Below are 23,087 nucleotides of genomic sequence, written 5' to 3' on the forward strand. Positions count from 1 at the left end.
TAACTGAATGCATAACTTTATTAAATAAATGCTTTGTCATGACAAACGACAAAGATCAAGGAGTAACATAAATTATAAGTTGAATAAATAGTATACAGCAATCTTCACTTTTTTAATAAAACGTGAGATCCTCTGTTTTTTCCTTTTTTATTTCCTTAGGTACAAAATGCTAAACAGGAGGCGAGTTCTTCCGCATTCAGGTGATTTTTTTTTCCCCCGCTTTTTTTTTTTTTGTCACCACAAACTGGTTTTGTTTGTTGGTTTGTTTTCCCATCGTTTTCACCAGTAAAGATTATGAGCATTTACTTAAAAAAAAAAAAAGTTGAAAACGAAAAAGAGGAGAAAATAGAGCTATGGTATGTATGTATGTAAAACTATCAAGAACTACAGTAATATGTGCTGTGGTTATTGCTGTCTTAAAAAAAAAAAAACCAAAAACACAAACCGGCAGGCAACTCGGAATCTGAAGGATCTTGTCTGACAACTGTCTATCCGTGTGGGCTACTGTGTGACAGTGGTGGTGGCAGGTGGGACTCAGGCTGGTGTCTGGGGACCAGAGAAGTGGGGGGAGTGGGCGCAGGGCGGCTGGCCCTCCCACCTTCCCTTTCCCCATCCAAAAGGAGTTTAAAGAGAGGAGGCCAGAGTCTGTGGAGATGGCTAAACTATATACTCCATTAGAAAACCAAGAAAGCATGTTTAAAAAAAGACACAAAACCTAAGAGAAAAAAAAAAAGTGAAGAAAAGTGCAAAATACATCTTGCACTTTAGTGGTTTTAAAAATAAAGACAGTACAACGCCCAGGTTGCTGGCTGGTAAAAGCCCATTCCCTTGCCCCACCACTTCTCAAAACGTGGCTTCCTTTCTCTTGGAAGCCACAGACATCCTTGGTGAGACCAGAGGGCATCTTCTCCTTGGCCCACTCCTCCGAAGTTCCCATTCTGAGCTAGGGGCTGAGCCGATGGAGAGGGGAAACACTGTCCCCTGTAGAGGGGGCTTGGTGGTTGCCATGGCAGCCGGTGGCTGCTAAAGAGCTAGGAGGCAGAAGGGTGGTTGTGGCCCATCTCCCTCAGAGGAGGTTGACCCTGCAGGTTACAGTGGAGACCACCAAGTTGGTGATGGGACAATGGGCAAGAGGAGAGGAGAGGAGGTGGGACCACACAGGGCCTCTTGGGCCATCCCTTCTTGGGCCACCCCGTGTGGGGGTTGAAAGTCTCCAGGCCTGCCTGTCCAGGCCTGGCTGTCGGAGACACTTACGCATCTCTTCTTTCCTAGACACCTTGCTTTGCCGGGTGAGTAGGGTGGCTGTGGGGGGAGGAGGCTCAGTCCTGGCTGGGCCTCCATCAATCGCCTGGCAGCAGTGGGGTATGGTTTGCACTGCTGGAATGAGGCATGAGTCAAAAGGGGATGGAAAAGAGGTCCTACTGGGGCGGCAACATTTAGACTAGAGGCCATGGAAAGCCTGGAGCCGAAGGGCTCCAGGTGAGCAATCAGTGACCGGCAGGGAGCCTGGAGCCAAGGAGATGCCTGCTCAGGACTTTCAGGCTGGCAGCTCCACACCTGCCTTCCCTCACACCCTGCCCAGGGGACGGGCTCCGTCGTCCTTAGTGGCTCCCTCCCCATGCTCTCCCCACTCTGGGCTCAGGCCAGACCTCCCCTTTGAGAGGTTTAGTTCCATCCGTCATGAAGGTCCCGTGTCCTCTAGGGATTGGCCAGCTGACCAGAATCACCCCCTGCAAGTACTGGGGACTCACAGGTTGGGGTTAGTCGTCATGAACTTTGGAACCCTGAAGAGACTGGTGGAGTTAAACCAGGCCATAATCCCCACCTTATGGCTGAGAGCAAGGAGCCCATGGAAAGGGCAGAGGCCCATTCAAAGTCCAGTAAACAGTGGGGGAAAGAGAGAGCCCTCTCAGGAGCCAGGTCCAGGCCTGGGGAGGGATTGGGCTGGGGTATACAGTCCCTGGCTCAGTCTTTTCTTAGGGGTAATGGCACCCCAGTATCCACTTGGCAGATCCCAGTTAGATGACTGCTCAAGATTCAAAGGAGGAATTGGGCAGAAAGAAGAGGGAAGTGGGAAAGATTCATGATACTGGCCTAAGACATAGAAATGTGAGTTGGGGGTTTGGGGACAGTTGCACAGAGAGATGGGGGTGCACTGACACAGCAGGTCCAATAAGTCCTTGTGGCTGCCATTCCTGTCAGGCCCTTTGTCCCGTAAAGACGGACCACCTCTCCCATCCCCAGCCAACGGTCCTGTTCGGGGGGAAGAGGAGACATCCCCCCAGTTCCACAGCTGCACGTTTTCCACTAGCGGGAATACATTTGCTTCTTTGCTGTCCCTCTTCGTTGCCCCAAGTTCAGTGTTGGGGTGGTCTCCATGGTGCCAAAGCATCAGAAAAAGAGTGGCGAGAGCTGCGCTCACAGCGATAAAGGGTCTCCTTGCCAGTGTGCAAGCCCCCTTTCCTGGCAGGCTGTCTCCAGCCTCAGAGGACAGCTTCAAGGTCACCCATTTGTTGAGGAAGTCAGTGGAGAATGGGATTTTTCTTGGTTCCGAATGTGGCTGTCACATGACAGCACCTCCCAGGCGTCCATTCCCTGGTTGTCCTGGGCCTTTCTTCCATCCTCCACCCAGGAGGGAGCCTAAACTGACCAGAGTGGATGAAGAGCTTAAAAGACTCCCTGGCCTCAGTCCCTCATGGAAGGGTGAAGGTGGGCATGTGAGCACTTCGTCTCGTGCCTTCAAAAGCCAGTCTCTCCTGACCCTTGCTCGCGTCCAGTTACTAAGTCTAGAACCCACCTAAAGTTTCCCACCTTCCGTGTCTCTAAGGCCTGGACTGAGCTCATTTCTTGCTTACACCCTGTCCCCCTATTTTCCTCTCTCCTTCCTCTTGAATCCCAGAGAGCTTCTAGGGTGGGGAGCCAGGAAGTTTCTCTTGGCTTTGTCCCCTTTCTGCTGCTTTGCTTCAAAGCTAGAATGGGGCTGTCAGCCCCCTGTTCCTCCAGCCCCCAGTCCCTTCACTCCATCTGCTCTGGCCTGGACCATCACTTTTACTGTTTCCCTGTGTTTAAACCCTTTTCATCTCCTTCTCCCTCTTTGCCATCTCTCATTTCAGTCTCTCTCCTGTTCTGCCAGCATGAAGTGAGAGAGGCTTTCAAAATGCAGGCTCTGCCCAGATGAAATGGGAAGGTTGGCCAGGACCAGTAGGTCAAACTTGGACCTGTTGGGCTCGTTTGGGATGGGGTCCAGAGACGGTTACTTCTGGAAGGTCTGAAGGCTAAATTGGGATGTACTGGTCAGCGTGGTGGGTGCACACCGAGTGCCTCCTCCACCTGGCTGGGTGGTGTGTATGAACACATGTGCACGTGGGAAATCACGAAAAAACTCCAGCACTGTGTCCCACAAAGGGTTGCGTTTGCTGCTCATGAGAGGCAGGCAAAACTGGTGTTATGGGTCGTGTTAGAAGAACATGGGTTTTCTTGGTTTTCCAAGAATGGGGAAGCTCCTCAATGCCCCCATAGAAACTACTTCGAAGAGTTAATGCAAACCTTTGAAAGGAAGGAAGAAAAAAAGAAAGAAAAGAGATTTATATGCCTATATATGACTATATGGAGCCTTGTAGATAAATACAAGCCCACGTTTTTATTTATTTTTTTTTTTCAGCCTATCCTCCCCCACAGAGGCTGTGCTAGTTGAGAACTGAATGCATTGAGGGGCTGAAACCACATGCTTCAGCTGGCAGTTTTAGTCACCCGGGGAAGAACAAGTCTTTCCACTATTGGGGTGTGTATGGATTTCTAAAAGTCTGCATGGGGAGTGAAATATGCACACATATTAATACTTATGTATCTGCATAGGGAAACCTATCTATCTAATATCACTTGATTATTCATTTTGTTTTGAGAGGAATGGAATGCATTTTAGTTTTTGTAAATTTGGGGGGAGAGAACACTCTATTGGGGTGAGAGGAGAGGAAGGAGGGTTCGAGCCGCCCAAATTGCTGGCTGGAGGAGGAGACAGATCCAGGAGAGTCACTGACACCTTCTGTCTTTTCCTTTCTCCTCCTGTGACCAATCCAAACTGGGAAAACTCCAAGTGTGTCATTGAATGCCACATCTTGGCTATACCTTCTAGCGCCCAAATGTCTCCCCAACTTGGGCCAGGGCTGCACATGAAAGATGGATCCAGCCACGGTCCCCAAGATCTTTCCTTCCCGCCCACGTTCTTCTTTTCCTTCTTGCAACTCTGTTCATCTTTCCCTCTCTTCTACACATATGCTTTCTTCCCTTCTCTTTCTCTTGTTCGTCCTCTCTTCCCTTCCCTGTTCATTCAACTTGCCTCAAAAAAGAAAACCATTGTAAAGAGGGGAGGGGTCTCCTTAGCTTTTTGCATCTCCGTTGTTGCCATTTTCAAAGTTGAGACCTTGCTAGAGATTCCGAGGTCCTCAGTTTCCTCAAATAGATAGATATATGTATTTTTTTTCCCTTAAATGAGATGAAATGAGTGGCATCCTGGGGTGAAGGGAGGCGCTGGCTGGAGTCAGGGCTGGGGGTGGGGTGGGGTGAGGGAAGAATGGGGAGGGGACACATCACTCAACGTTGCTGCTGTCGAAGGTGTGGCACTGAAAGTCCCCGTCGACATACTCCATGCCTGGCAGCTTCATCCCATACTTGTCCACGCACCAGCAGATGCCACGTTTGCGGCCACGGGAAGGCTTGCACTGGGGGTGGGGAGAGTGACAGGCAGTGAGGATGGCTGGGCCCCCAGGCTCTGCTCCTGACTGTCCCTTCGTCTTCCTACCCCAAGACAGACTTGCCTCCCCAGAGAGTTGAGGTGGCTGTACCCAACCCTTGAGGTTCTGGTGTCCCCACTGCATGCTGAGGGCCTGGGGAAAATGCTAATTTAGGGTTGTCTGCCCTTGGCTACCTCCTACAACCTCTTTTTTATGTCACCCATTCAGGGTCCTCCAACTTGGTATTCTCCAGAGAGCTATGGTCTGATGATATGATGATGAAGATGGTGGTGGTGATAACAATAACAACAATAATGATAAATAATAAGGCATCACTTGTGTAGCTTTACCATATGCAAGCACTACTACTTAATACCTACTATGCAGTAGGTGCTGCTCTAAGTGCTTTACAGAGATTAATCCATTACTCTTTATAATCATGTGAGAATAATAGGTACAACTATTCTCCATTTTACAAGGGAAACTCAGAGCAGAGACATGAAATAACCGGGTCCAGAGGACACCGCTCCTAAGTGGGAGAGCCAAGAATTGACCCAAGGCGGTCTGGCTTTTCACCCCTAACTTAGATGAAGGGTACCTTGATGGAGTACCAGGGACATGTGTGAGGGAGCCTGTTAAAAAAGCAAAATTCTCAGAGTCCACCCCAAACCTACTGATCAGACACTGGGGAGGCCTGTGTGTGTGTGTGTGTGTGTGTGTGTGTGTGCGCAGCAATTAGTGTTTTAACAAGCCTGAAAGGTGATTCTGGTACCCTAGGATGCCTGAGAACCGTCAACCTAATGTATGTCAGACCCGATTTAATAGGCTTAGTACTACTGGTTAACCAACAGTGGAGTTGCCCAAAGGGTAGCCTGGCTGTGAATGGGACATGAAATGATTTCACGTGGTACATGGTGAAAATATGTCTTAAAGTCATATATGTGTGTATGCGTGTGTGTACCAGAAAAATAACACATACAACATGTGATGTGACACAGTGACATAAAGTTTCCTTTTCAGATGAATTCATGTAAATAAGGTGAATCATTAAAACTTCAGTAGATTATAGTGTAGGAGAGACTGGGGACAATCACAAATGTGGTTTGTGCACGGGTATTGGAGGTTCAGGAAACACTACTGTTAACGACAGAAATTGTAAGCATTTAGAAGTAGAGGCTTCCTGGCAATCGCCCTCTCAGGAGCCCATGGAACCTGGGGGTGTGGGGTTGGGGGCGTACCTGCTTTCTTTTGTAGAATCCTTTGCGGTCGCAGTTGGGCAGGTACACGGCCCGAGGCACCATGCGTGGGCTAGCTTTGAGCTCCTGCAGGGAAGCCTCCATGTGTCTGCGGCAGGGGCCCTGTGTGCAGATGGGAGGAATGAGAGGTGTAGCACGACACAGACAGAAACCACCTAGGTGTGCAGGACGCGTGGCCCAGGGTGTGGGGACTAAAAGGTCTGTGGGGAAAGTCACCACGTGTTGTCCCAATTAGTTGCTACCAAAGATCTTTCCTCCTTCTCACCTGTCATGCACCATAGGTGTGTGAAGTGTGCAAATCCTGCATTTTGACCAGGTACAGAGGCACAATGTCCCATCTGTCTTCCACACCACCCACCCTCAGCTTTTGCATGCTGCTGAGAAGTTGGGAGACGGTGGTGTGCGCATGCGCTAGGAGAGTGGTCAGCGCCTGCTTGGTGAGGATAGAGCCAGGTCGTTGGTTCACACACCTGGTTTGTGGTCGTGTGCTTGCTCTGGCTGGCTGGCATTTCCCTTGAGGGAGCACTGCCTCTACTCCTGCTCACTTAGACAAGCCCTGGGTCCTGATAAATGTAAGCACTAAAAAATTCTCCATGGGAAGTGGTAGGTCCTTTGCTAAGACTAGCCTAAGCACCTCTTGCTGCCACAAACATGCATTTAGTTGCAGGGAAAGGTCAAAAGTTGGGATGATGGCAGAGGCTGCGGGGTGTGGAAGCAGAGGGAGATGGGGGAGAATCCTTGAGACTCGCCTGCTCAGATTCCTGTCTCATCTCAGGTGCAGAGATGACCCGGGGGTGGGCAGTGTTCTCAGCTCCCCCGACAAACTTGGACTGGGTCAGCTTCTTTCTGCGGTCCTTCTTCACGGCCTCAGCCTTCAGCTCGGAGATGCGGGTGTGCTTGGGCCGGAAGATCTTGGGGGAGTAGGTCTCCTCCGCCATCTCGGAGGTGGTCGGGTCCTCATGCTCTTGAGAGTCTCTCTCTACAGGGAGAAGGAGGCAGAGGGTGAGCCTCTGCAGCTGAGACACAGCAGTGCAGGGCCCAGGGTCCAGAGGTTGGGGTGAGGAGACCGGGTCTCTGCCTTCCCAGAGCTTAAGTAAGAATCAACACTCATGTAAGTGGTGGGAAATTGCTGGCATGATTGGAGGCTAGTCAAGCAAGTCTAGGAAGACGTCATGGAGTGGGAGAGTGTTAGAAAAGTCAAGCTGATAAACGAGGGGCAGTTTGACAGGAGGGAGAAGAATTCTGGGAGTGGTGGTGGTGGTGGGGGAAGTAGGAAGAAGCAGGGAAGTGGCCTATGGGAGGACTCCAGCCATTGTAAGGGGCTTGCCTGCTGGCGGGCTGCCTATAGAAGGAGCCACGGCTGGAGGTGGGGCTGTGATGTAAGAACACAACCCGGAGGTCTTGGCTGTCGGAGGAAAATAGGGGAGAGCAAGGGCGTGGACAAGAATGACCAAGTCTCCCCTCTTGTGAGGTCTTTGTGCTTTTCTGAAAGCTGCTGGAGTTGAGATATTAGTATCCTTGGGCTAGGGGAACGGAAGCAGGAGGGTCCTGGGCATCTGGACTAGCGGTGGGAGGTGGGGGTGGGGGGAGAGGGAGGAGCCACCATGAACCACAGGAGGAGGGGACCTGGAAAGCCAGAAATGTGGGGCCTGGAGGGGTGAAGCGCTGGCTGATGCGGGGACATGGAACCCCAAGGCCTCACTCCCGGCTCCCACTCCGAGCTAGCTCTGCGCTCTGGGCCCTGGATAGGCTGGAACATAGCTTCAGGCCAAGACAGGCTGACAACTGGCTGGGACGGGTGCAGTTATATATAGGAGTGACTTGGTGACAGTCTATACTTAGCTGACTTATGACCTTTACAGAACTAGGACTTTGTTCATTTATTTGTTGATCTGTTAATTTCACCCGCCTAACATCATCTCAGCCCACAGATTTCCGTGAAATTCTTATGTCACAGGCACCCTCCTCTGAGTCCCTGTTTCTCCTCTCAGCTCCTTGACCCCACCAGCCCAGGCAGATTGGGGTGGGGAGGTCTGCATTGCTCTTCCCAGGGGGATAGGATGCCCATGGCAGGGCATGCAGGGGCAGGGTGGCCTGCCTTCATTGTCCTCTTTTCTTTTCAAATTCTAGAAAGAGAAAATAAGGCTTTGAGGTGACCCCAAATAACTAAAATGAGGTGCAGGAAAATCCTATTCTCTACCCACATTGCTATCACCAGGGTACCCAGGAGCTGGGTGGCAAGGCATTGGGGTGGGAAACAGGAGAGGAATTAGAAGAGGTGGGGATGAGGGGAGGTGCAGGGAGAGAGGCTGGTTTTGTGTCCCTGGGGCAGGAGTTCTCAGCCCAGGAGAAGTTCCAGGTGTGTGTTAAGGGAGGTATTTGGAGACCTGGCCAAACCTAGTCAGGATGGCAGGTGGCAGGAAGCTCCCGAGCACCTGTTTGTCTCTTGGCTCAGGATTTGTCACGTTTAATTGAACAGGTATCCGGTCTTTAAGGCCCTAGCAGGGAAGTCCCCCGCCCTAAAGAAGCTTCCACAGGTTTGCAGTGTTCTGGGTGGTTAGCTGATTTGGGTATTTATTCACTGGAGAGGAAGATGACAGGGAGAAAGCAAATAGCAAAGCAGTGGGCAGGCTCTCCCTGAACCAAATGCAACACTAGGATCCCTGTCCCCCCACTTTTGGCCTTTCACTCCCTCTTCCCACCATGTCTCGACTCAGTGCTCCATCTCCACTGTATAAAAAGCTGCTGTGATGATTCACGGACATGGTGATGTGCCTGGTTCGTGGAATGTAGCCTTCTAGGAATTAGCTAAAAGAGTGATGCTTTGGGGTTAAACCAACTTTTCTTGGTTGTGGGACAAGCTAGAATGGGGGGTGGAATGTAGGGAGGAGCATGGCTGGTTTTGGGGGGACTCTGTACCAATTGAAAGGCTAGGGCTCTGTTACCTAAAACTCAAGCTCAAACCTGTGGCTCAGGACTTGGGGAGAGGCTTTGAGGAGAGGCAAAGCTAACCACGGCATAGGTGTTGCTGAGCCCATCTTACTGGTGACCTGAGTCTCTTCACTCAACCTCTCTGGGCATCACCAAGCATTCTAATCCTCAAAAAGCAGTTGACCACTGGGGAAGGGGAGAGGGCACGAGACGGTTGCCATTGAAAGGCTGGGAGCATACTGGGGGTGCATGGCCATACCCCTTCCCTAATCAAGACTATATGTAACCAGATGGAATGAGGGGAGGAGGGCGAGAGGGCTGGGTGTGGACCAGTGCATGGAAGAAGGATGAGTGTCTCCTTAGAGGCTGCTCCAGGAATCGCCAGCAAAGTGTCCTCAGGGGCACTTGTGAAGCTGGGCTCCAGGAATCACCTCTCCAATGGGAGAGAACCCAGGAAGCTGTTCACCCCCAGTGGCTGGCTGTACCAGCTCCTGGACTCTTTCCAATAGACCATCTAGTTCCTCCCTCTGCGCCCAAGCAGAAACAAGTTCTTGCACCTACCCCAGGGACACTCTTCCTAGTTCTTAAAGACATCTGGGATGCTACCTATCCTCCTCTGGCCACCTGTTTTAGGGGGACCCCTTTGTCCTTTTAGTCCGAGGGTGTCATCTGCCAGATGTCATTTCCCCTTCTCTCATAGGGCATGTCTCTCTCTGGCCTTGGTGGACGTGTTAGTGTGTTGGCTCACAGCCCTACATGTATCAACAGCTCTTCCCAAGACTCCTGACTTTAGAACTTCTAAGAAGTGCTGTGGGTTGCCCTTAACCTTGAGTCCCCCTTCCTGGGAGGAGGCTGTTAATGGTTCAATAAACTTTGGGGCAAATTTACTTTGACCTTTTTAAATCTTTTCTCTGAAAGTGTTCAAGCATGGCCTTGGGGCTAAGCAATGATGATACCAGAAAACCAAATGTAGAACTCAAAACACTTTTGCAAACCGTGTCTCCCTCTCTGGGCCTCACCAGGGTGGAGCTCCTGAGGGCATACTCTCCCCATTGCAGGCTCTTTGGCTGCTTCTGAAGGGCAGGCTTAGAGTTTTGATGTGCCTCCTGGTTTTTGGTTGCCGCTTAACCCCATGGGACCTATAACTTAGGCAGGAGAGTCGAGTATCAAAGATACTAATCAGGGTCTCGTGGTCACCTGTAGGCTCCAGAGAGACAGCGGAAACTTGGAGCGGAGCCAGTTCAGAGCCACGAAGATTAAAGGGCTGGAACGTAGGCCCGGAGCTGGAATGCCAGTGCCTACTTAGCCCTACTCAGCTGCTCTGTGGCAGAGTCATAAATAGGCTTTCAATGTGGGAAGCGTTTAAGTTTTAGATAAAACAAGAAGACTGGCAGCTCCTGAGCTATGTCATCAAGAGAACACAGGCAGAGGTGGCAGAAGGGATTGAGGTGGGATATAAGGGAGGACTTTCTGGTGAATTGCCCTGCACAGTGAACAGCAACGGAAGGAACAGAACAGTGCAGTGGGTTCTAGAACCTGTTCGACAAACAGGTTAATACCTCCACATGGCCAGTAGATGGCGGAAGAGACTGATGGCCATACAACAGGTTCCCTGTGCTTATTGCTGCTAGAGACTGGAAATAATTTTAAAATCTGGAATTCGTGTGCCTCTCTCTGCTGTTTCTCTGGCAACCACCCAAATCCTCTCCTTCTCTCTGTGTGTCTGCATTACGTTTTTAAAGAGTCAGGGAGATGGACAAGCGAAGCCTGGAAATGACCTGTGTGAAGGGAGGGTGGAGAAGGCAGGTGTGGGAACTGGAGGGGAGGAGAGGGGGGCAAGGATTTATCTGTGCGTAACCCCCTGCTGTTTCTTTAATCTGCAATTGAAAAGTGAGCAGGGAAAGAAGTGAAACATATCTGACCTCCTTTCCCATCTGTAGATGTCATTTTGAAAGGATTCTGCAGATGGGAACCATGGAATGCTCATTATTGTTCCCTCGTCCTTTAATTCCACGATCTTATCTGGTGACTGAAGAAGCGAGGGCTATCATATGGTCCTGATATTTACCTGTGGGGTGGGTTCGTTCTGATTCTGCTCTGACTTCTGATCCTGCCAACCAGCTCTCTGATGGCCCCAGCACCTGCCATGTTAGGGTGGCCAACTCATTCCTGCTTCATTCATAAGGCACTGCCCGTCTACACTGGTGCAGTAACATCCAGAGGCACAGACGGACGGGTACATGGGCCCTCCCTGTGGCAACATGAACACCTGCTTGAGGACTACCCCATTCTCGGGTCCCAGCAAACACAGAGGGTGTCTGGGTGCAGGGCCAGCCACCATGGACCAGAGGCATCCCAGGGTGGGCAGGTCTACACACAGCACAAGTGCACAATGCATGCTCCCTACCCTGGCTCCAACACACCCTTTTGCTGTGGCTGTTTTCTTTCAGGAGCGGGATGCTTTAGCAGCAGAACCAGGCACATGCTCTGCGGAAGCGTTCTGATCCCATCTTGCTCCCAGGTCACAGCGATGGATGGGTCTAGTTGGGGACCTGCTGCTCCCTGCAGTCTGACCTCCCCCCTCAGGGCTCTCAGTCACACCATTAACAGCCTGCTCCGCTCCTGGGCTGGTGGTAGTTTCCCACTCTTTTGACCTCGCAACCAAACTTCAGAGAAAACTGGGTGGCCCAGATCTTGCGACTTTGCTTACGGAAACGGAAGAAACTGAGGCGTACTTGGAATTCACAGCTCAGGAGGAATGTAGGGCTTTGCCAGGCCACCTGGACTTGGGGAGAGGAAAGTCTTTTTTTCTAGCCAGCAGGCAAGATGGGTTCACCCAGAATCTCTCTACAAGGAACTAAGAGGGGAGCTGGGTTTCTACTGGCTGTCATTCTAGCTCCCTCTGTGGAATTTAAACATAAACTTTTTAAGGGCAGAGGCTTGTCATTTATCTTCGTCTCTCTGGCGTATGGTAGCCAATAAATAATCTTTAAATGGAGATGCATGGATTTCTGCAAGAGACAAAGAGAAGTGGGTCTAGAGGCTTTTCTGTACATAAGCTGGGGTTTGCGTTAGAGCTCAGTGGATGCCCTGAGAAGTCATTTCATTGGTGCCCCTGTCCCTCAGCATAATAATTACCACAGAGGGAGCTAGGAAGCAGAGGAATGAGCCTCACAGGAGAGACAGAAGTAGGGTTCTCCTGGATTTGCTGGGCTTCTCTTTGGTCTGAGGCTGCACTGTCGGATACAATAGCCACTAGCCACATGTGGGTATTTAAGTGGATAAATATTAAATCAAATTACAAATTCAAGCGCTTAGTTGCTCTAGCCACATTTCAAGTGCTCAGTAGCCGCATCTGTCATTGCAGAAAATGCTACTGGACAGCTGGTCGGAGGGCACTGACCCATTCTGGGTATGGCTGGACACTCTGTACCCCGTCCCCACCTTGCCCTGTTTCCTAGCCGACCTGCAGCCTCCTGTTCTTTGCTACAACACGAGGCTTATAGGGGAATGACGGATGGGCTGCTTACTGTTTAAAAAAATGTAAGGCATGTCTCAGTCTTCTGTAGTCTGACAGTTTCCCAGCTGCGGATGCCAAATGACTCAATTACACTGTGGGTGCATGCCTTTGCATTGAGAGAAAGGGGACAGGGGAGGTAGGAGGGGCTGTGGAGCCTTCCAGGGGAGCTGCAATGTCCCTCCTCCTGCCAGGTCCACCCCTGGCCAGTGTCTGCTTTGCTCCAGTCTCTCTTGCAAGACACTGTTTTCTTTTCCTCTGTGGTCAGTCGCAGATGGGCATGTTCTGGGCTCTTTTTAACCCGAAGTACGGGCTGAGAAGGAAAGAAACACTGACTTTCCAAGAGGAAAACAAACCCAAACAACCATCATCCTCAAAACAGTTACAGGAAGGGAGGAGGTGCAAGAAGACGCTGGAGGGGAGTCCTACTGACTTGGGGTGAGTGGCAGAGGTGGGAGCAGATTCAGTTAGTGACTGGACCATGTGGACAGCAGGCTTACTTCGCTGAGTTCCTTTCCTGTCCCCACCCCATTTCAGGCCCGAACTAACGTGGTTAATTGCTCTAAACCAACAACAAAGTTGGCCAGTGTGGTATATTACTTCTGTATCTTGAGCAGAGACATAGACATCATATAACAAAGTGTATAAACATTCAGAATCAGAAGCCAGACTACTAGCCCTCAATCTTCAGTCACTCTTGGGAGGAAGAAGGGGCTGGTGACAATCATTCAATAAACCTTGGTGCAGATTTACTTTGACCTCCCTTAGTCTTTTCCTCCCCTCTCTTTGCCTCTGTTTTCTCATCTGAATTATGGGAAGGAGGGCAGTAACCCCTTCTCCAGAGGGCTGTTATGAGGATCAGATGAGTTGATGGATGCTAATTACCTCTCAGCATAGGTCTCTGTTGCCTCTCACTTCCTTAGTTTCAATGATCAACTAAAAATTTGGTTGCTTGGCACCTGGTTGACAGGTGTTTACTTGTAGATCACAAGATCTAAGGCTCCCTGGACTACAGAAAGGTCTGCCAGAAAGTGATGGCTCCGTCCTGTCTCCAGGGAGTCTGCTTGCCAATCCCAGGTAACAGGGACTTTGCACAAGTGCTTCTGGGAAGCAGTCCCCACTTAGAGAACTCACCCGGGAGGGTCTGTCTCTCTCTGTAATCCCATTCCTTTATGCTGCTTTAAGGCACTGTCTCCTTCCCTAAAGTTGGAAAGAGTAAAGGTGACCTGCCTCCCTCCACAGTGTAGATGTGGCAGGTGTCAAGTTGGTGACACTCCCCCAGAATGAAAGGCTGGGTCCCACTCACACATCATGTACTCTCTAGGGACCAGAGGTAAAGAAAGGATCCTCCTCATCCCCCCCCCCCCCCCCCGGGGCCAAACCAGTATTCAGGGCCGTGACTCTGGTAAACATTTCTTGATCCCTGGGAGACAGTTGGTGATAAATTGACACATAAGAAATACACACTTACAACTCCCAAGATGAGTGTCTCCCGCCACGTTTCTCTAGAGGTGGAAAAGATGGAGCATGCTCAGTAGAAAGGTCTATATCTGTTCCCCTACTCGCCCCAAACCAGAAGGCAATGGAGGGGCTAGGTGGAGAGCAGCCTCTGCATGGAAGAAGGGAACATGAGGAAGGGGAGGAAGCTCGGGTCCATTTCTCTGACCTGGCAACACTCCCACTCATAACTCTTCATGGCCCATTCAGAACATTACAATTAGGCAGCCACATTCCTCCAATCGTCCCGCATGACCAGAAGGGGGCGCAGCGAGCAGCTGGTTTGAACTCGATCTGGTCCTCTTAAGAAGAGAGGCTCTGGTAAGGGTCAAACAAGGGAGTTGTCTCTTGTCTGGCAATCAAAGCTCAGACTCATTTCCTTTTTGTCTTTGGGGGCAGGAGGAGAGAGCGGAAACAGCAGTCCCCTTCTCAGGTGCGGGCGGGGCTTGCTGGTGGCTACTATCCATATGTGGCTCTTGACACTTCAACTGTGGCTAGTGGGCCTGGATTTTAAAATTTATTTGATTTACTTTACATTTAAAAACCAATAATTCGATTTGGTTATTGGGCCATTTTTGAGTATGTTTGTAACAACTTGGGCATATCTACTTTTCAACTGTAAATTTTACGAAATCTGAAAATACAGATCAAATATGTCCAAGGAAAATTTAGTGTCTGAAGCGTGATATTTTGTAAATGCAAACTACAACTCAGATTTAAAAGACTTAATATGAAAGAAAAAATGTAAAATATCTCATTATAATTATTTATTTGGGATATATGTTGAAAAGGGTAGTATTTTGGATATATTGAATTAAAATAGATGATTAGAATTAGTTTCATTTGTGTCTTTTTACCTTTATAAAAAAATGTGGCTACTAGAAAATGTCAAGTGACATACGTGGCTTGTATTATATTTCAATAGAATAGTGCTGTATAAAGGGTCTGTAATGAGAGTCATCTTCACAGGGGTGACAGAGAGATATTACAGCTGTGATGACACAATCTGCACGGTTCAGGAAGGCTGAAGCCCACATAAAAACATCTCTGCAAACCAGCAGAGGCCATATGAGATTGGGTTCTGAGTGCAAATTCAGTCGGGCCCTTGCTTCAGGGTTTGGCAAGGGAAAGGCTGAGAGATAAAAAATGAGGTAACCTATTTATTTTAAAACTCCTGTGGGGCTCACCTGGCAGTCTAACGTAGTGGAAAGAGAGGCTGCCATTATCTGCTTCCTTCTTGACAATTGGGGCGGGGGGAGAAGCTGCTACAGCCACCAGTATGTATCAGGATGGCTCTCAGCAATTCCTCAGATCAACTCTAATCTGGAGGCTGATTCCTTCTTTCCTTCTGAAAGATCTACAGGTCTGCATGTTCAAAAACGCAGTGACCCTCTTGCTCGCTTCCTTATCAAGTTTGTGGCATGTGGTTTTCTCTCTTTTCTTCTGATGTAGAAATTCCCCAATTACTCCCTCATCCAAACCTACCCCCCCACCCCCTCAGATCTCTCATCATCCTGCTTGCTCAGCTCCATGAAAAGCCTGTGCTGGTGGCGGCTGGTGGCCACGAGAAGCACGCCACTCTGTGCCATGTTCTCCTTAAAGACTACAGGCTGCTGCACAGCCAAGGGACAGGAGGGCTGCCTGCCTTTCCACGTAAGGAGAGCTCCCTCTAGTTCAGAAAATGAGGTTTGGCACATGGACCACCCCCAATCCCTCACCAAACCACTGGCCTAAGCCAGCCTCGTTTGCAAGACTGTGTAGAAAAAGGGATGGGACAGAGTGATTGAAAATAAAAGAGGTGTATTCTCCACTTTGGGGCCGCTTCACTTCTTCCCCTAAAATAGAGTACCGCCAAGTTCGGAGCTCTTACTTCATTTCACAACCCCCACTATGGGATGATAGCATCAGGTGTTCCCCTGTTTTCCCGAAAATAAGACCTAGCCGGACAATCAGCTCTAATGCATCTTTTGCAGCAAAAATGAATATAAGACCCGGTATTATATTATATTAATTATATTATATTATATTATATTATATTATATTATATTATATTATATTATATTATACCTGGTCTTATATTATAGTAAAATATACTGAGCTGATTGTCCGGCTAGGTCTTATTTTTAGGGAAACATGGTATGTGCCAAAGGCCTCATTGCAGGTTAGGCCAGGCCCAGGCAAGAGCCCTGATGACTAGTGAAAAAAGCCAGGAACAGCAGAATGGAACGCCCAAATCAATAGGGAAGAGCTGAGTTCTAGTCCTGATTCTGCCACTAACCCTACGTCTAATTTGGGGGCAAGTAACTCCACCCATTGGGCCTCAGCATCCCCATCTGTGAAATGCGGGCCTTGACTGCAAGGACCTGTGGGTTCCTTCCAGCGTTAGCATTCTTTGGCCAATACCCAGACCATTCCTGGAGAGATGTTAGGACCACGTCAAGCCAAGTGGCCAGGCAGGAAAGGCCACTTTGCCTCTCAGAAAGATTTCCAGTCAATCGTTTGGATTTATATATATATATATATATATTTTAAAAAGACATCATAACAAAAATCATAGAAAGAAATGGAACTGGAAACAAAAGTGGGGGATGCTCTGGATATAGGGGAAAAGGGGAGTAGAAGCTTAGAACTAGTTTTGTTGTTTATTTGCTTATTTATTTTTGCAAGTATGACATAAACCTTATTGTTTTGGAAAAGATAGGCAGATAGCAATTTAAGCATGGTCTCTGGGGAACTGCGACTTTTGGATCCACTGTAGTCAAGATTCAAAACAAAAAGTCAAACAACACCCCTCCAAAATGTCTCCTTGCCTCTCACCACAACCGTTTTCCTTCTGGTTGGTTCCTCCTTGGTACCTGGTCCCTTTATGGTGTTCTTCCAGTTTCTGGATGTGGGCCTGGAGTATGGTGATCCCTTCTCCAAAGTTTTATTTTCCACTCATTAAATAACTCAAAGTTTCAAAGGCATTGCTCAGGTTCAAAGTAAAATCTTCAGTTAAAAATCACCTTTCTTCCCACTAGCTCCCCCCTCCCCTATTAAGGGGACCAGGGCTTGTGCTGGGATTCCTGCTCCCATGACCGTTGCTGTAACCCTCACAGTGACCTCTGGCTCCTGGGGTCAGCCCAATCCTCTCTCTGCAGCTGCAAGCCCACCTGCCCAATCAAAGCCAGCCCAAGCGCCTGGACTAAATCACAGCTGCTCAGACTTAAAACTCAAGCCCTCAGGGGATGCCTTGACCGTTGGGGGACAGAGAAAGGGAGGGGGGAGTAGGAGGGAGGGATAAAGAAGGAGAAAAGAAAAATGAAAAAAAAAATGTGGCCAACTGTGCTAGCTCTTCCAGACTTAGCTGACACAGCAGAAAGGGGCGGGAGGTGGGGGGCAAGAAAAGTCAAGTTAAAAGCAGCATCTCTTGTCTTCCCAACTCCGTTTTGGTTGGCACAGGGCACAGCCAGCCTTTCAAAGACTTGTTTCAAAGGGAGGGGGTGCGGGTGGGAATGGAATCTGCCTCTTTCAGTTTTCCATGATCTTGTTCAACCCAGACACAAATTTGGCCAATAAATCTAACTCTGGAACTTGACTTCAGCATGGCATTTGGACCAGGTTTGTAGTGGAAGCCAGGGCGATGGAGGCCAAACCCCTCAAAGAAGCAAAGGCTGAATTCATTTTATTGAGGTAAACGAGTATTTTTTGTTTTCTTTCCCAGAAGCATATTTAGTCTTTCTTTCTCTCTTATTTCTCAATGACGATACTGAAACCCAGAATCCTTTTCTCCCTGTATCCCAAATTTGATGTTTCCCAGGCACAGGAGAGATCTTCCAGACCCGGTCAAGGATGCGCGCCGCCCTCCCGCCCACAAAGCCACAGGCTCCTTCCGTCAAACAATGCCCAGAGCAAGGCCGGGTCTTTCCTTGACTTGACTCAACTCACCGATATTTATTGAGGTTGGCGCAATAAATAACTCCAGTCTCCCGCCTCCCTTCAATCTCACACACACTGCCCTCTGTTTCTGTATCTATCTTTGCCCCTGAACTGGCGAAAATAAAATGCAGGGCCCGGAGCGATCCCAGCCAGAGGTTCTCCTGTGGGCTCCCTCTCCCGTTGCTCAGCAACCAGCCCAGCAAAACACCAGTCTCCGCCCGCCCGCCCTCCGCCCTTCCTCCCAGAAGCTTTGGCTGCCTGCCACCTCGTTCTCCTCCGTTCCCCATTACTGATTCTAGAAATGCACTTTTTTTAGGATTGAAAAAAGATCTATCTATCTATCTATCTATCCATTCATCCATCTATCTCTTTCTATATATGCATTGTTTTGGTGTGTACGTGTGTGCGTGCGTGTGTGTGCGTGTGTAATCTATACCTGTATCTATATCTCTATGGAAACCACGGCACGGAGGGGCAAACCCAAGTGCACACTGCTGGTTTTGGTAGGGGGGAGTGGTGGTTAGATGTTGGGGAGAAGAATTTTGGCCAAAGAAGCGGACATTCTCCTCCATCTCTGTTCGTTTTCCTCTTAAGAACTGCCTCTGTGCCATCTCCACCTTTTGGGGGACCTACCCAACGGTTTTCGAGCTGAAAAGCTATAGCCAGGAGCGCCCACTCCCATCCCATCTGTCCCAGAGGAGGGCGTCAGCCTCTGGCACCAGTTGAGCACAGCCATATAGTAACTGAAGTCAATCAGGTACCTGCCTAAGGTGGGGCGGAGTCCCTGAGAAGGGCTGGGGCGGGGCGGCTGCTCTGTGTGTGATAGAGGTACCTTGAAGGTGGGGGTTGGGGAAGGGGCTGTAGAGAAACCTAAAGGGCATCTTGCTTGAGACAAAAGCCGGTGTGTGTGTGTGTGTGTGTGTGTATTCGGTTGAACTGGAAAGTTGGATGCGCCTATTTGCTCTCCAGCTACTGCGTGTGCGCTTGCGCCCTGCGCGCACACCCTGTGTATTAACCACATTACACCAACCACATCGTTGGGCAAATAAAAGTGGGGCCAGAATGCGGGTGATACCTTGCATACTTTTGATGAGACTGGATTGTTACCCAGAGCGCTCGCTTCCAAACCAGGAAATCGATTCATGCCTCTTCCCCGCCTTCCCCCATCCCCCCGCCCCGTGCTAAGCTTTTCCAAATCCACGTCCCCCAAGATGAAGGCAGGCGGGACCGCCTTTGAAAAGTGGCTCTTAATAAAAATAACTCCACAAACCGGCCTCTGGGGCCTCCCGGCCTGCACGTTGCCCTCTGTCCTTTTATTGCACGCAGCAATCCCGAGACAGATAGGCTATCTCTTGCAAAGCTATAGGGGCGGCCTCCTGCAACAGGGGAAAACCTGCAGAGTTTTCGGGGATCAAGATTGAACCCAGGAAATTTCTCTTGCCTCTTCTCAAGTGCCTATGCAGTCTTTCCCACATGATAGTGTCTGTAGATTGCAGTTTAAGAAAACTCATGTTGGGTACTTGTAATGGAAGGTGGTAGGAGAGGAAAAGGGCATTGTCCCAGGAAGAAACTACATAGAATAAACATTATATTTAGCCAAGTCTTAACCCCTTTTGGGGAGAACAACCATTCTGACGTCTCAGAACGCAGACTTTTGTGTATAGTTCATGAAACTGTTTTTTTTTTAAATTTAAGATCAGGTAACCCTTTCCAAAAAACAAAACAAAATAACAAAAAACAGACACAAAAAACAACCCAGTCTAGGGGCAGAGCTGTTCTCGTTAAACTAGTAGCTCTGTCAGCATTTTAAATCCTAGACTCCTGGCGCGGAGAATTTATGGGCAATGCAACTCGGGGGCGGGGTTACTTGGAGGCGGAGGGGGAGGTACGGGGGCGTGGTCTTTCCCCTCTCCGCCCCGTTTATTTTGCATTCTGCATTTCCAGGGCCCCTCTTACACTTACACCACACCCACTGTGATCAGGTTTGAGAGATGGGGGCGGCGGGAGCGGTTAGTACTGACGGGGAAGTTGTGATGTCTGAATTTCACTACCCCTCTTGCCTCCCGATCCTATATCCACTTTCCTTCCTAAGTAAAAGCTTAATTGGGGAGGGGAAAAAGCAATTCGATTCAGGGACGAACATTCAGCACAGGAACACCAAATGCTTCCCACTCCTTCCCCCCCCTCCCGCGCCCCCCTCCTCCACTACCCTACTGACCTCCCCACCGCCGCCGTGCGTACCTTAAGTAATCTTTCCCTTCTTGGACGGGAAAACGGTATTTTGCATTTTAATCTGCTTTACCATGTATCACAATCAATCATAGCAAGTCAAAAGTAATGGTGTGCACGTGGGAGGGGCATCAAAGCCCCTACCGGAAAGGCATTAGTTACCAAGGGTGCGTGTGTGTGTGTTCGCGCGCGCGTGCGCGCGCGCTCGCTTGTGTGTCGGGGTAGATAGAAACGTCAGAAGGGACTGGTAGGGGGGAAGGGGACTGGGAGGGACAAAGGTGGAATGCGCACAGAAGACCGGTAACGTGCTCTCTCCAGGTCCCCAGTTAAATCAATATTTTAACAAAGATTTTTTTTTTTCAAATTCAGAAAACAAAAACGTGTTGGTTGGGTAGGAGGTAGTGGAGGAGAGAGCTGATAATAAACATGCACCCTTTGAAACTGGAGATTGAGTACCTGGGGATTGGGACCTGGAGACCAAATTGGAGCTCAGAGTCAGTATTCAGACGAGGGGGGAGGGGTGGAGTGGAGTAGGGTAGGGGGCAGGGACGAGGAGAAGGAGCGAAAAACGTGAGAGGCTTGGCTAGACAGCAGCCCTGGGAAGCTGGATCAGCCAGGGCTCCAATTTCGAGGTGCAAAGACCCTTCCCGCCCTCCTCCAGGCTGCACCCCGGCTCTAAGCCACTTTTTGGGCAAAGCGCGCGGGGCCAGCCTGTCCCCTGTCCCCTGCCCGTGCGCCGGGTAACTGAATGGCACACTGAGCGCGCTCACCGATCTTGACTTGCTCGCGGTAGCTCTTTTCGTTGAGGCAAACCCCGCGGCCGTGCAGCAGCGCGTGCAGCGGCTTCTCCTCGTCCTGCCGGGGGAGGCAGCGCAGCCCCTGGGCGCAGCGCTCAGTGTAGACGCCGCACGACTGCCCCTCCGCCAGGGCGCAAGTCATGCAGCAGCCGCAGCCCGGCTCCTTGACCAGCTCGCAGCCCAAGGGGCTGGGGGGGCACATGGACAGGGCTTTCTCGTCGCAGGGCTCGCAGTGCACGAAGGAACCAAGGCCCTGGGCCGGTCCCGCACAGGCGGCCAGGAGCAGGAGGACCGCGGTGAGCACCATCTTCTCCGAATCTCTCCCTTTACCTTGGGGCGGGGCAGAAGAGCGAGAGTGCAGGGAGAAAGGGGCCAGGAGGGCGCCCGGAGAATTTTTTTTTTTAAATTTCTGGCAGGTAGAGCAGGTCACCTCCCCCAGACAATTGCAAAATGTGGGGAGAGATGGAGGGCTGCAGAGGCAAGTCCTAGTTGCAAGGATTAAAGACTTGCAACAGGTTGGGGGGAAAAGAGCAGCGCCAGGTGCATGCGCAGGGAGTGGGGTCGAAGAAACAACCCTTCCAAGCCCGACCTGGTCAGAACTGCAGGGGGAAAAGCCCCAAATTGTTCACCCCAAAGCAACCACCGAAATAATGAGCTCGGAGGCTGTGGAGAAGACGGGGTGAGGGCAGAAAAATGGATTTACCTTAAAAAATTTTGTTTAAAATTTAAAGTACACCCTCCTCCTTTCTAACCCTCAGCTGCTAGCTGCGCGTATCTGCCGCGGAACAGGTAGGAGCCGGCGGCTGCAGCCGCGAAGGTGGGGGAAAATGTTGAAATCAAGAAAACAAAAAAACAAAAAAAACCCCAAAACAACAACAAACCTAAAATCCCAAGCCCTAACACCTTTTTTTCTCCCCCTCTGCCACCACCTCTTCGAAATTCGCAGGTTCTGCGTGAAGCCCGGAGAAGGGTGCAAACGGAGGAGGGAGTAACTAGAAGGAGCAAAAAAGAGGAAAAACCCCACACCGCTTTGCAGCTCTTCCTAGCTCTTTTAGCCCCGCAGAAGTTTCCAAAGAGACTACCGGCTCCGGTCGAGCAGGCGCTTTTAAATAGACGGCCCCTGGCTGCCAGCCAGTTTGTAGCTGCAATTTGAGCTCCCCAACACCCAACCCAGGCAAGGATGCCAAGGAGCTTTGCAGTACGAACTCACACGGGGTGGGGGTGGGGAGAGGCCTTCGAGACACGGGGGCTCCCCTTCGCTCCCTGAACAGCGCCCTCCTCCCCCCGGAATGTAAGAAAGGGGCATGGGGGACAGGGTTGGGGCTGCACGAGGGCGGAGGAGCTGGGCAAGTTCTTCAGAGCATGGTGGACACAAGAGGAGTAACTCGGTCTCCCCCTCCCTCTCACGCCTCAACTAGCCCAGGCCCAGGCTGGAGGGAGAAGCATTTTCTTATTAGCCAACTGGATACATACAGTGCCCACGAAATTCTTCCCAAGCTTTGGGAAATGGCTGTCTGCTGGTGTCTAAGTACCACGTAGGGTGTGTTTGTGTGTGTGTGTGTGTGTGTGTGTTTATGTGTTGTGTACTTGCAGGAGGAACATTAGGCTCAGTGAGTTTCAGAGACTGGCCCTTGGAGGAAACGCTCCGTCTGAAAATTTTGCCTGGTGACCTAAGATGTCCCGGGGTGGGATTTTTAGATGGAAGGAAGGCAGATTGGAGCAATACTTTCCCTCCACATCCTTTTAAAGCGGCATTTCTGTTGGGCAGGGCCACATCTTTGGAGGGAATGAATGGGTGACAGTCCAGAAAGACACCCTGTTATAAGGTTAGTTGGCACACAGGCACATCCCAAGCCTATGAGGTGACAGGGCCACAGGACTTGCTCTGAAGAGATTCTGACCAGAACCTTATGATCCCATTTGAAATCTCAGATAATCTCTTCAGACACTATGGACCCCTTCTTTCCTTAGTGAAATGAAAGAAAGCTAGTCTTAAAAGAAGGAATGTGGCGATTTTAGTTTCTCTGGAAATTGACCTGGACAGGTTGGGACCTCACAGCCAGGCCCAAGAGATGCTGCTGGGGAGAAGCAGGGGTGGGAGGGTTACATTTCCCTTCATCCCTTTAGAAGCGCTCTAACTTTCCTTGGGAGAAGGGGCTGCATTTCATGAAGTTTGCCACTAGACTGCACCCTTATCTATGATAAGAATTCT

The 23,087-nt window shown here is 50.1% G+C and overlaps 1 protein-coding gene across 1 annotated transcript; it reads right to left on the reverse strand.

Annotated features, from left to right (window-relative positions):
* IGFBP5 (insulin like growth factor binding protein 5) lies at positions 1 to 21,953 on the reverse strand. Its single transcript, XM_019727060.2, has 4 exons — positions 20,849 to 21,953; positions 6,736 to 6,965; positions 5,969 to 6,088; positions 1 to 4,718 (listed from the first exon to the last, which is right to left on the reverse strand). The coding sequence occupies exons 1-4, from the start codon at positions 21,180 to 21,182 to the stop codon at positions 4,587 to 4,589; spliced, it is 816 nt and encodes a 271-aa protein (XP_019582619.1). The 5' UTR covers positions 21,183 to 21,953; the 3' UTR covers positions 1 to 4,586.
* Between the last annotated feature and the right edge of the window lie 1,134 nt (positions 21,954 to 23,087).

The sequence above is a fragment of the Rhinolophus sinicus genome, linkage group LG01 (genome assembly GCF_036562045.2).
Source record: "Rhinolophus sinicus isolate RSC01 linkage group LG01, ASM3656204v1, whole genome shotgun sequence".
In the NCBI taxonomy this organism is placed as follows: Eukaryota; Metazoa; Chordata; class Mammalia; order Chiroptera; family Rhinolophidae; genus Rhinolophus; species Rhinolophus sinicus.

Bases quoted from the DNA above. Each gene is read 5' to 3' on its own strand.
- IGFBP5 (XM_019727060.2), bottom strand. From the start codon at position 21,182: ATGGTGCTCACCGCGGTCCTCCTGCTCCTGGCCGCCTGTGCGGGACCG. The intron at 6,089-6,735 runs GCGAGTCTCAAG...ATCTGCACACAG, and splicing joins TGAGACAGGAATCTGAGCAG to GGCCCCTGCCGCAGACACAT. The intron at 4,719-5,968 runs GTACGCCCCCAA...CCCCACCCCCAG, and splicing joins GATTCTACAAAAGAAAGCAG to TGCAAGCCTTCCCGTGGCCG.